The sequence below is a fragment of the Alligator sinensis genome, unplaced genomic scaffold (genome assembly GCF_000455745.1).
Source record: "Alligator sinensis unplaced genomic scaffold, ASM45574v1 scaffold794_1, whole genome shotgun sequence".
NCBI classification, from domain to species: Eukaryota; Metazoa; Chordata; order Crocodylia; family Alligatoridae; genus Alligator; species Alligator sinensis.
In genome coordinates this window covers 899,865-912,529 of record NW_005842125.1, presented here as the reverse complement: position 1 = coordinate 912,529, position 12,665 = coordinate 899,865, and the positions used below count along the sequence as shown (strand labels likewise).

Genomic DNA, 12,665 nt, shown 5'->3' with positions numbered 1-12,665 from the left:
CCCCTACCGCCGCCATAGCGCCCGTTGCGCGACATCGCCTCAGCTCCAACCGCCGGCCCGCCCGCACGCGCTCCGCCGCCGCCCGCCCCCCCTATATATAAGGTCCGTTGGCGCCGCGCATGCGCAACGCGGCCCAGCCCGCGCGCGCCTGGAAGGCGGGAAGCGGGCCGCGTGTCGCCATAGCAACCCGGCCTGGGCTCACCTGTCCGCTCCCGCGCGCCGGACTGGCGGGCGGGAATCGTGCGCTGCCACTGCTGGGCGGGCTGAGGGCTCGTAGTATCACTGTGGCCGCCCGGGGCCAGCTAGGGAGCCCTCCCTTTCGGCTGTCTGAATGACTGTGGCCCGGCTACCTCCCCCCCAGGCTGGGCGCCCAGAGCCTTTCATCGCGGAATAGGGGTGTGCCCAAGCAACGCGATCAGAGAAGCGCTATTTCACTTCTCCCAGCAAGAAGAGTTCGTTTCCCATTAGCCAGTCAGCTATTACCCTTGCTTCTTGCACCCCAAGTCCCGACGGATCTTCAAGTGTTGAGAAGTCCTAGCGTACTTGTCCTAGGTCTTCATCCTGCACATGGACTGGTCTTAAGGGACCCTTGTACCACCTCTCATCCATTTGCAGGACTCGGTTCTTAGTGTTCTCACGGTTCTCGCTGAGAAAAATGTGGGCTATGCTGTTTCAGTTTATAGAGACACAAGACAAGGATTCCTTAGGGTGATAGCTTATATTGGACCAACTAAATAAAGGATTTCTAGCTGTAGAAATAAGCTTTGCCTATCTAGTTAGTCTAATAAAAGACACCACGCTAAGAAATCCTTACCCGTCGTGGAAACACACGCAGCATACTTTTGGGTCAGGTCAGCAGAAGCTTTTATTCAAAAGAAACTACAGCTGTAGGGGGGATTCCAAAGTGACATGGATTTCCCAAGCACTTGGAAGGGGTCCCCCCCCCCCAAGAGCAAAATCAGGAGGCTTATATACTTTTTAACAGTTGCTTACAACTCACGTGATCATATAGTGAAATTAGCATGAAAAGCGGCTATAATATTACTTCATTATTTCTTTGCTGTAATCAGGATGGGAATTAATGGGGGAGGCAAGGTTAGTTCACAAACCTCCTTCTTGCACCTGGAAATCAGAGTTGTACATACTTTTTGCTATCTTCAAGGCCGCAGTGAGGGAAGCAGTTGCAGAGGAGTTACAAAGAACAAACACTTTTCCTTATCTGTTCTACTATACAGAGCCAGCAATTCTCCACAAAGCGGTTATGTCATCTTATAACTAAAATAATCAAAGTTTAAGGCATATATTTTTTCTGATTCCACACCCCTCACACAATTGCTGGACCATCACAGCAACATCACTCTTACACTAGCTTATTGATGCTCCACCATTTGAGTTGTCTGATTTAAGTGTGAAGTTCAGGTGAAAAGCACTCTTAGTTCCAGTGACACAAAACAAACAGACTTGTACTAAACTTTCTGCCAAAGTACTTTGGGACTGAGAATAAACTAGGCCAGTGGTTCCCAAACTGACAGACTGTGTACCACCAATTTAAAACGATACAACCTTACGTACCACTGGCAAATTTTTCAGTTCAACCTTATGTACCACTGGCAACTTTTTGTCATATAAAGTAATTGTAATAAATCTGTTAACGTGTACCACTGACAGGTTGTACGCTTGGCACTGGTGGTACACGTACCACAGATTGGGAACTGATGAACTAGGCAACCTTCAGCGCCTAAAGGCCATTTCTGAGGTAAGGCCCAAAGGAGCGTTGTAAGAATCATCTTCTCAACTATAACTAGAGAAACAGCTACAGATGTGTGAATTGCTCTTTCAGCTCAATGGGAACTTGATTCAAAGTGGATAACTAAAAACAGGTCAGATTTCCCTTGGAACAAAGTCTTTTTATTCTGGGATTTTACCCACTCGTTGTCTCACCCTAACTACCTGGAAAGTTACAGGGATAACACTTTTTCCCTCCGGACAATATTGGCTAATTAAAGTTAATTGCCATTCAAATTGCATGTATAAACAACTGTCTTGCACCTGTCTCGATACAAGTCAAAGCCTGAAGAAATCAGTAAGGAGAAAAGCACAATAAACCCCAGTTGCCTATTTTAAATTTATTAAAGTCAACAGATATTAGCTCTGAAGCTTATGAAAACAGTTATAAAGGTCACTACCCTTGATTATTTAATTGCCAGGCATTTTAAACTAATAACTAATGCACCAAAACTATGTTAAAAAAACAACAGTAAAAAACCCCTTGCATCACTTTGCAAATCTGAATAAAATATCATCACACTGTGGGTGTCAAAGGCTCATTTTGCAGAATCTGAGGTTAAATGAAATTACACCCTTAATCTGCAAAACTATAAATCACATGGTTTGGAGTCTCTTTAGTTCCTGCTCCTCTGTTTGTCTCAAAACCGTCACACACTAATTTTATCAGAAATACTAATGAAATATGTTTGATGTGGGGCCATTTACCTGAAGTGATTTCTGGGAAATGTTTCATCAGTAAAATAGAAACAGAATACAGAACTTTTCTAGAACAGAAACAAACATTATCCACATTTTTAAATAAGATTTTCATCGTCCTAGCTGTACCAAAAAAAAAGCTTATAAAAATGCCCAAACGAAAAGACTCACAAGTTAAATGAAATCCGGCATGCACACAAATTATACATGCACACATCACGTGCGTTATACCGCGCATATAGTTCCCTTTGTATTTTATCAGACTTTTTGCACAACCAAATGATTTGGTGGGCCTGAACAGGTTGGGGCACAGCGACCAGATAATGAAGCTGTGCACTTTCAGAACACCGGTTTTCCTTTTAAATCGATTTTAAATCGTTCCTATTGAGATCGGTCTGCTCTTTTCCATGGTTTGTGATATCACAAAGGACGCGAAAGAGCAGAGCGATTTGAATCTAGTTCACGCACTTGTACTAGGGCATGTTTAGCTTCTCCTGGGAAGACGTTTCGGCTCACAGCCTTGCGCGATTATTCAGCTGCCAAGTAGCTGTGAACAAAGGAAGCGCAGCTGCTCCGAGACCACAGCCCGCAGAGCAACGAGGAGCAGGATATGCACAGACCTCAGCCCCCGCCTCACTACAGCGGGGAAACTGCAGAGCAAGGGCTTGTGGGACCAGGAAGTGTGTTTAGCAAAGCCCTGCGGCTGGACGCCCGTCCCTGCTCTTCCGGGGCAGGGTAGCTGATCACAGACCCACGGCAACTCGCAAGACGCCACAACTCTTGGTGAGTGGGAGCTGGGGAGAGCAGTTAACTAACGATTCAGCAGCTGGAAGGGCTTGTGCAGGGATTTAAAACACCCGACCCGTGGCTTCTCCTAGCCGCAGCCATTGTGCAGAGTGCCACAGCCAGAGCGTTTTCTAGCCGTCACCTGTGTGGTGCAAACAGTCCGACATCAGGCCTCGATCCTGTGAGTGCTTATGCAGCTGCTAAATTTGACACACCTGAGTAGCCCAGTTGCTTTGCGTGCATGCCTAAATTTAGGTGGTGCAGTCCCCTCCTGTATGTGCGCACTGCATCTAGCTGGAATCCTGCATGAGGTGTTGGGACACTGTTGTGATTAGTTCTGTATAAAAGAGAAGGGGTTAGAACTGATGGATTAAGACCTAGGTCACACTTTAAAACCCCTGCTCTCCCCAGTATATTATGGCTCATGCATGCACTCACAAGCAGAAGAGCAAGAATGGTCTGGATATCAGTGACTTTTCTGCTGTCCAAATGAAAACCACTTTGGAACCCCAGGATCCAGTGTGGGTTCATGAACCTTTCAGTGGGATGAAGATTGGCTGTGCAGGGGCCTTGGCCTTCCTGAACCTGTTTAGCAGGGACCAGTTGCCATGAACTATCACAGCAAGCAGAGCCATCTCTAGGGATTGTGGAGCTCGGGGCATATCAGCCTGTGTGGGGTCCTGGGATGGGAATGGAGAGTGCTGTGTGACCACCCACAGAAGCCGGCGGGGCTGCATTGGGGCCTGTACAGCACTGTTTGCGGGGCCTCCCGAAGCGCAGGGCCCAGGGCAATCGCCCCGATTTGCACCCCCCTAGTGACAGCCCTGACAACAAGAGGAGTCCTTGCTAAACGGGTTCAGGACAGGCCAAGGCCCCTGCGCAGCCAACCTTCGCTGCTAGGGTCTTAGCGCTAACTCATTGTGTACTAGTGGAGAGATACAAACAATGCAGCACGTCACTGAGGAGTGTCCCCTCTACAAACTAAGACGTGTATTAATAATTTCGAACTTGGCTAATGAGGAGGCTACTGCTTAGCTTCATGGATTTGCATTCACTAAATAAGTAGTGGGATGCAGTCAGAATGCACTCTGTCTCTCTCTGTCTCTCTCTCTGTCTCTCTCTCGTTTGATTTTTGGTTCATTTTAAGCAGATTTGCCTGAGCATTCCAGGGGGAACCAGGGACTGAAGGAATCTCCCAACCATCAAATAATTTCTTGTCCCAAAAGCAGCAGCCGCAAAGTGAAGAACACTCGCTGACAGTGCTCCCTGCCTCTGTGGGCTTCCACCTTGTATTCAGTCTTGTGCAAGGGTCTTCATTCCCCCTCCCTACATGACCTTTCGAGGAGGGATCCTGCGAACAGAGGACACCTACCTGGCTATACCTGGGAAACATAAGCAGTTCTGCTGTAGTTCCCAATAAAAGCTGTTGGGAAAGGTTGCATATTTCAGCTTCCTGCACAGCCTGGCATAACAATGAAGGTACACAATTACCAAATAGAAGTTTCAAGCAGTGTGTACCTTCAAAAATTATGAATTGGGATGGAAACAAAGTGATGACCATTTTATACACTTTTTGAATTAAAGTTTAAAAAAAGTCAGAGAACATGTAAGAAATGACATGACTTAACAGAGAAAGGAGAAACCAGCTTAAAGCTGTTGAAAGGAGTTATAGCAGAGGCACTAATAACTGCACTTATTCCCCTTCAGGTTCTATGAGGGGGAAGGATGACTGAATGGCAGAGAAAGAGTCCCCTGGAGTGGCAGACCTACTTAAACAAGGAGGCGAAAGTTACAGCTGCTGAGAAGCATGAATATGTAGGATGGGTCTTAACAGTTGACCCAGTTTCTGCAAAGTAGGTTTAAAGCTTTTATTTCTTTGTATGGTGTCTGTGATAGACAATCAAAAAACATGGGATCTGCCATGAAATCACTCAGATCAGAAATGGCAGGGCAGAAGTTGGTGACATCTTTTCCAGGTGGCAGGGCCAAGGGAAGGGAATGCTAGAACTTATGAGGTTAATTAATATAATCTCGAATTCCTCTTATTTAAAAGACTAGCAGTGCTTGAGAACAGATGGAACACCTAAACTTGGTTGCTCTGGATTCTCCCCAGGTTTACTCTATATCTGGGCTAAGTGCTCTTAAAATGTAGATTTAGCACCAGGTGTAAACAGAGGATGTCTTTGGTCTAAGTCACTTCCAAAAGAAAGCAAGGAAGAAATATTGAGGGGCTTGCTTTCTTAACATTTTGAACATACATAAATAACATAACATGTTATTTAAGGTCCCAGTTGCACATTAATCCATAGGTGAACTGATCTTCAGGCATATCTCAAGATTAGGGCTTGCAGTATTTGAAGTCAATTAAAAAAAACCCAAAAAACAAACCTTTACATAGTATTTTGCCTTTTGAATTGAACAGAGTTTGGACAATGAAAGTGAAATAGGTAAGTTGCTTTCATTTTTGTTTCCCTGCACTAGCAAATTGGTTTAGGCTGAAAAGACTGCAGGGGAATGATGACATTCCAGCCAAGTGTTTTCATGAAGAAAGAGTGCATAAGAGGGCCTAGGATGCATAAAACCATCTTAATAAAACCTTGTGGAACTTGTTAGGATTAGACACCAATACACCTGTCCTAGATCATTTTATTGGTTAACTTATTGGAGACAAGTTTAAGGGTGAGGTGGTCTGTCCTTGAACACTAAGTGGAGCACAGTGGGTATCCAGTCCTTGTGGAACTTTGGGTATCAAAGTACTGAAAAGGTTTAGGAGCTTGCTCCATCACAGTCAAAACAGACAGAACAGTGTCACTATGAAATCTGTAAGGAGAGCCTTTACCCTCTTGCTCTTTATTGGTAATGTCACTTCCTTATGCTGCACCCCTTAGAGCAGTGGTTCTCAACCTTTTTTGGATCAGGAGCCATTTGTAAATATCAATGGCCAGTCCCACTCAGTGCCCCTCACTCCTGACCTGCTGCTCCCAAGCTCCAGCCCCCTAGTGTGTGGGGCAGGGGATGGCTGTGTGGGGTGGGGGTGAGGTAGCGGGGGTCCCCAAGCAGCCCCTTGCAGGCTGGAACTCTGCCAGCCTGTAAGGAAAAAGCCAGTTTCCTGCATTTTTCTCCTTTAAAGGAGAATCCATTTTTAAATTTTGTTGATCCTTTTTTTACGTTTGTTCACAACCCTTTCACATATTCTTGTGACCCACTTTTAGGTCATGACCCACAGGTCGAGAAATGCTGCCCTAGAGAGTCTTTCAGGAGAAACAAGACCTGAATTTTCTTGTGTAAACATAAAAAAATACCTTCTCTCTATAGCCCTTTTTCTTCTCCCTCCCCACCCTTCTAGCTTCTCATGAAAAAACATTCAAGGCTCTTTTACATAACAAAGGAGAAAGAACATTGTGCTGTAGTCTAGTCCTGTTTGTAGCACTCAAGTTCCGCAGCCAAAACTGTGTGTGTCTACAGACAAATCTCTATGTGGAGGCCGAATCCCCCTTTCTGCTAGCAGAGTTACATCTCTACTTAAAGCCAGGAAGATTCTGCCTCTGCCACGAGCTGAAGGGTATAGATACTCCCATGACTTTTGCTGGCTTTGGCAGGACCTTCAGCAGCTGCTATAGGGTGCACTTTGCTGGTTGCCAGTCTGGCTGCTGCCATGTAACCATACGGAACTGCCAGAAACACATGGAAGCATACATCGTCTGGTGGCTGGGCATCAGCAGGTGCTGACTGCCACCAGGGCTTCTGTCAGCATAACCAGGTAAACTGAGTTAAGGAAGGTCTGAGACAGTTAATCTCCCTTCTTATGTTTATGCCTTATTAGTGATGACTTAATTCATGCCAAGGTGTAGAATTCTAAATTCAGGCCTCCAATATGTAATTTGCTAAGAAAAAAACAAACATACAAATTAAGAGTTATGATGTTTGGGTATTGAAAGCCTTAACAGTGCATTTCCTTATTCTAGGATATCCAGTCACCCAGCCCTAATTTTGCTGTATGCTAAGTTTTGAGGTTTTGTTATTTTTTTTAACAGAATATTCTACTGCAGTGGTTAGCAAACTATGGTTAGTCCATGGAGCCATTTGATTTGGACCACAGACATGGAGCTTTGGCAGCAGTTGGGGATAGGCGGCTTCGGCAGCAGTCACTTTTCCATGCCATTGTGGGGAAGAGTACTGGTGGTGGCTGAGTATTAGCACCTACCCATCTGTCTACCTCTGACCCAGATCTGGATCAGTCTGGTGTGTAGCCTTAAACAGTTGCTGACCACTGTTCTAGTAGGGTAGGGCCAACACTTTAACAAATAAGTGCCTAAAATGTGTTTCCTAACTCTTTAACATGGTTTTTAAGTGAATCCTAATGGGAACAGATAATGGCTGAGCATCTAGCTATTTATTTGGGTCCAATTCTTAGCACCTGTTTTTTACATCTTGGCCTGTGTTTTGCATTCTTTTTTTGCTTGGGTACTTGTATTGAATGGTGTGTTCTCCTTTCCTTGCAGCATCGTTTTAGCTAAGCTCCTGGAAGATGAAAAAGTATCTGTTTCAGTTGTCTTGGGCCATGCTGTGCAAAAAGTTGAAATAGTGAGTGAAGGGGACAGCCCAATACAGGAACAGCTTGCTCACCTCTTTATGCCAGAAGAGAGCCAAGCATACAGCCAGGAAGAGCTGGAGAGGAGGAAGAGCAGCTTGAAGACCTGGCTGGAAACTAATCATATTCCAGTCACAGAAGAAGGAGAATCACAGAGAACATTGTGTGTTGCAGGGGTCTTAACAATTGATCCACCCTATGGGCCAGAAGACTGCAGCAGCTCTAATGAAATTATTCTGTCTAGGGTGCAAGGTTTGTTACAGGGCTATTTTGCAGCACCACAATAATGAACATATTGACAATTTCATTCAAATATTTCATATTTCAAGAATAGGGGGAAAGGGTAGGTAGGTTATTTTCTTTTCTTAAGAATTGTTGTGTGTGATTGACAGGCTTGGTTTTCACTGGTAGAGCTAGGATGAACAGCACTGCTGGGTTTGAGCTACATGGATTTTTCTGTGTATGAGGGCATAAACAACAACACAGCAGTGCATCTAAAAGCAGGGGACATTTGTTTATATTTTTGTTTTAAAATGTCATTCGATATTAATGGTATATTTAATGACTCCAAAGCCAATAGCTTCTTTAACAATGTGGTACCATATGAAAAATTTAAGCTTTTTTTCCCTATGACTATATGATTTCTGCCTTTAAACAATGCTTCTGAGTTCATTTCCCCCTCTGGCAGTATATATGACTAAACAGTTTGCCATAATATATTGTTTTTAAGAAGAAAAATTTGCTTGCTTAATCAGTAATTTCCAGATTAAACTAACAAGTTTAAATAACAAAAATGTTCATGTAAAACTCTGCTTTACTGTCAATTTACACAAACACATAGAATGTTTATTAGAAATATTTGGCTGGGGTTCTCCTGTTTTAGTAGAAAAATGCTGATGAAAATCCAGTACCATATGAAAGTTGCCATGTTGTTAGCATGTAGCTACAAGTTTCTAATTTAAATTACGTTGCATATATGCTAAATTTGTTCATTTTTGACAGCACTGAACTTCTTCATTAATAAGACAACTTATGACAAACTGCTGCTTGTCTGAAATCTTGTGTTCTAAATTTCTGCGAATAACTATTTTAATTTTCTTGGCCACTCCAAAAAGAAAGAAGTGTTGGGAAATTATTTTTATTCTTGTTCCTTTATTAAGTCATTTAGCAATCAGATAATGCTTTCATTTCCTTGTAACACTGTGTATTGTTGAAGTGGTATAAGGCAGCCTTACCAATGTGACACTCCATATAACCCTCCAAAAATGAATTAATGCAGGAGGAGAGAGGGGGTCAAAGATACAGCTGCTGACCGAGACCCATCATCTGGCCTCTGGTGCTGCCCCTCGATCTGAAGTTGACCCACACAATGCACACTGTGCACCTGATGGGCCCTGCTCAGGCCAGTCCATGACCCATTCCATTCATGGCACCTGCCTCAGCCAGTCCAGGACTTGTGCTGCATACAGTGTCCTTCCCAGCCAGTCCAGGATCTATGTTGCATGTGACACTCCCTCAGTGCTCTGGGGATGGTGCTGTGTGCCGCATGGATCCTGAGCTCGCCAAACTGGGGGCCTGCACATGTCCCAGACTACCCTCATACAGTTGCTGTCTGGCACAGTCCCAGACTGGCAGGAGCAAGTACTGGATCTAGTATGCAAGTATGGGGGCAGGCTCAGTGCTGTAGCAATGAAGTTTGGCTCCTGGGGCAAAGCCCGCAGTAGCAGCCCACCCTCACCCTGTGCGCAGATCTAGGGGGCACACGGCCCCCCTATGCTTGCCTAGGAGTGCATGTGGCAACGGGAGCCGCCCTTTCCCCACCCCCCCAAAATTAGCTGCTCGCAGCTCTGTCCTGCACCCCACCCCAGGCTGGGCAGCGCCTGTTGGTGCCCCTTCGCTTTGGCACTGGGGTGGTTGCCCCAATCTTCTTCCCCCGCCCTTGCTATGACACTAGGCAAGCTCATTTGTGAGCCCAATTTGGCCTCCAGGACTGGTCACATGCCATTTCTCTGAACCACGTGGCCAGATGAGTTTGACAACCCTGAATTAATGTTGACCATAATCTTGAATAAATTCCACTTGAACCCATCTATCAAATGAGATGAGGTCATTTAAAATGTGTGTCTTTTGCCTCTCTGCAAAGACATCTCAAGTTTGTGCCACAAGCATAGGAATGCCTGCATTCTGGCTGCTTAGCTTGTTCATTTGCTTTGATTGCAAATCTTGCAGTTCTCTAGTTCAGCAGTCATTACAGTGCTTATGTTAAAAATACTATCAACTTCATCTAGCCCATTTAAAATGGCAAGTCATACAAAGTTCAGCTGTTAAACGTACCACAAAGTCGCCCTGCCAACTTGCAGTCCTATTTTCCTGTGTATCTTGTTGCAGGGTGAATGCCTCAAAAATGGGAGCCTAAGAGACTCCACCAGGGAAACAGCAGCACTGATAACAAAAACTCCCTGTAATTTCAGTTATAGTGATCCTGGGTGTCACGTGCAAACGTAAGAGGTAGAAATTATCAGGCAGAAGCATGATGTAAGTTGACAGTACCCCTTGGAGTGAGGTTGCTGCACTATATAATAAGAAGTGCATACTGTGTTTGTCTTACACAAATTGTTTTGCTTGGAGAGAGCACTGTTCTGTATAGCTTAGGGGCTGTTTTTTTGTAAGAGGGATAGCCTCGACCTCCCTTATTGTATGAACAGAGTTCTTAATTGGCTCCTTTGTTCCAAAGCCAACTATTTAAAAGAATAGTAAATTTGAGGGTAAAAAGTATGTCTTCAAGATGTTTGTAACTCAAACCCTACACCTTGGACCATGTTTACCTGTCTGGTGTGACTGTGGTATCTAGATTAGCTGTCACCCATGCACTAGAGTTTTGTTTTTCATACTCTCTGGCTTTACACTGTAAAATAGCAGTATAAAGCACAGTGAAGAATCTGTGTTGCATGGGATGCAAGATGCAATGAAGGAGCTGTTGCCAGATAAGGACCAGCTGGAAGAGGTAAGATTTTTATTTCTTTTAGAGTTTTTCTTGGTGGGGAACATGAGCTTTAGACACAGAATCTTTTCACCCTTTTGTTTGGAATGGATTTTGGAATCAGGCAGTTATCCCAGTTTTCTTTTGGAAGGCTGGTCTAGTATTCAGCAAAGTGTACTGGGGCTCTGCAGTGTGTGTACAGCCACCACAGCTAGTTTGGCTGATTGCTTCCCAAAGAGACAGTTCAGAGTGGAGGTCAATCAGCCACTGTGCTAAGCCCTGCAGTGCTTCTTTATAAGTGTTCACAGGCCAGCAAGTGACGGCTATTACACTTTCACCTAAAGTTTCTAGCTAAGACTGATAATGAGAACAACTATTTGCAGTCAGTGTAGACAACCAATGAGATCTGTGATCAGAGCAGTTCAAACTAATGGTCTAGAACTACAAAGTTTATCATTCTTGACTAATCTCTGAACCAAAGGTTAATAACAGTAATGAACCTGTAAGCAAGGTGATATCTAAAGGTTTGGGCATAAGTTGTTTGTTTAATGAAAATTAATTGTGAAGATGGTATTGCTAACATAATCTTTTTCTACATATTACAATTATATGTTGTTAGAATTTATGAACAGATCAATGTGTATCTGCGTAGACATGTACAAAGATCTAGATAGATTATTGAGGTTTTTCTGTAGTGGTGTGTGAGTTTATAGACAAGATCTGTTCTACTTGCAGATAATTTTAAAGCAGGTCTCTTAAATTGAAAGTTTATTATGGTGACCTTTTAAAGTCAGATTGTGATCTTTTTGTTCTATCCTTTGGAAAGACTTTCTTTTCAATTTCACCATGCTTTTTTGAAGGGCAAATTGAAGATGGATAATTTAGTTTGCAAACCCTAATGGCATAACAGCAGAGCCTGACAACAGATTTAAACAAGCGCAAGAGGAAAAGCAGTGGAGAGTTAGAAGTCAAAATGTGACTGGTCCCTCTGGTTGTTAAGGTCTGAGGAAGGATGGATACAAAGGCTCCAGGTAAATGAAGGAAAGGAGTCTAGGCTCATCTGATTTTGCTGCATAATAAGCAACCAGCTGTATATCGACATAAAACTTGTTTCGGATACATTTTGCAACGTTTGTCATCCCTGCAACTGTTTCTCTCCTATCCTTGAGGAAAACGGAGGGAGAGAAAATTGGAAAGTTTTCCTTCCCAATGCAACACGCTTCAGCTGCCTTGCCTGTTCTTATTACCAGGGATCCTGGTGTTCTCGGATAGAAAAAAAAAATCCCCAAATTTTCAGCTTTAAAAAAGTAACCCCAAATCCACGTTTCCAGGATTAAAATGAAACGCCACTCATATATAGAGGTATATAGTGGTGCTTCGTTTTAATCCTGGAAGCATGTGGATTGTTTCATTAAAGCGCGCGACTTTCCCCGGGGACCCCCGTCAGTCGGGCGTGGGCGGGGGGCACCAACGCGGAACCAGGAGCCTGAGGCGGAGGCAGCGACTGGCTCCCAGCGCCCCCACCCCGCCCCAGGCCGGAAGCAATGGCTCCACGCGGGGCTGCGCGCTCAACTGGCGTCCTTCCCTGCACGCGGCGCGGCGGCCCTTGCGCATGCGCCGCGGCGGGTCCCGCTATATAAGGAAGGAGCACGCGGAGCCGCCAGCTGAGGGGAGACTATGTCGCGTTACGGGCGCTACGGTGGGTGAGGACGCGGCGCCACGAAAGTGGCGGTGGTTGCTTTCCTCTTGCCTGAGAGCTGTCTTGGCAACGAGGCGATCGCGCGGGAGGGAGGCAGGCCGCAGCCATTTTGCGGATAGCATGCG

General features: G+C 44.7%; 3 protein-coding genes across 10 annotated transcripts in view; 2 read left to right on the top strand and 1 right to left on the bottom strand.

Moving 5' to 3' along the window:
• SRSF7 (serine and arginine rich splicing factor 7) overlaps positions 1-107 on the bottom strand; it is a 7,988-nt gene extending 7,881 nt beyond the window's left edge. For all 3 annotated transcript variants that reach the window (XM_006024933.2, XM_006024934.2, XM_006024935.2), the window contains exon 1: positions 8-107. In XM_006024933.2, coding sequence (XP_006024995.1) covers positions 8-35 — 28 coding nt within the window. In that variant the 5' untranslated portion in view covers positions 36-107. The remainder of the gene's footprint in view (positions 1-7) is intronic.
• Positions 108-1,645: 1,538 nt separating this feature from the next.
• Positions 1,646-8,902, top strand: GEMIN6 (gem nuclear organelle associated protein 6). Of its 2 annotated transcripts, XM_006024929.3 has the most exons (4): positions 1,646-3,267; positions 4,421-4,749; positions 4,978-5,123; positions 7,773-8,902. In XM_006024929.3, the coding sequence occupies exons 3-4, from the start codon at positions 4,996-4,998 to the stop codon at positions 8,146-8,148; spliced, it is 504 nt and encodes a 167-aa protein (XP_006024991.1). In that variant the 5' UTR covers positions 1,646-3,267; positions 4,421-4,749; positions 4,978-4,995; the 3' UTR covers positions 8,149-8,902. The 2 variants fall into 2 exon arrangements, with proteins under 2 accessions (XP_006024991.1, XP_006024990.1); XM_006024928.3 differs by lacking the exon at positions 4,421-4,749 and having other exon boundaries at positions 1,651-3,267; positions 7,773-8,901.
• Positions 8,903-12,378: 3,476 nt separating this feature from the next.
• LOC102377813 (serine/arginine-rich splicing factor 7-like) overlaps positions 12,379-12,665 on the top strand; it is a 7,296-nt gene continuing 7,009 nt past the window's right edge. For all 5 annotated transcript variants that reach the window (XM_025205716.1, XM_014520539.2, XM_025205715.1 and 2 more), the window contains exon 1: positions 12,379-12,540. In XM_025205716.1, coding sequence (XP_025061501.1) covers positions 12,519-12,540 — 22 coding nt within the window. In that variant the 5' untranslated portion in view covers positions 12,379-12,518. The remainder of the gene's footprint in view (positions 12,541-12,665) is intronic.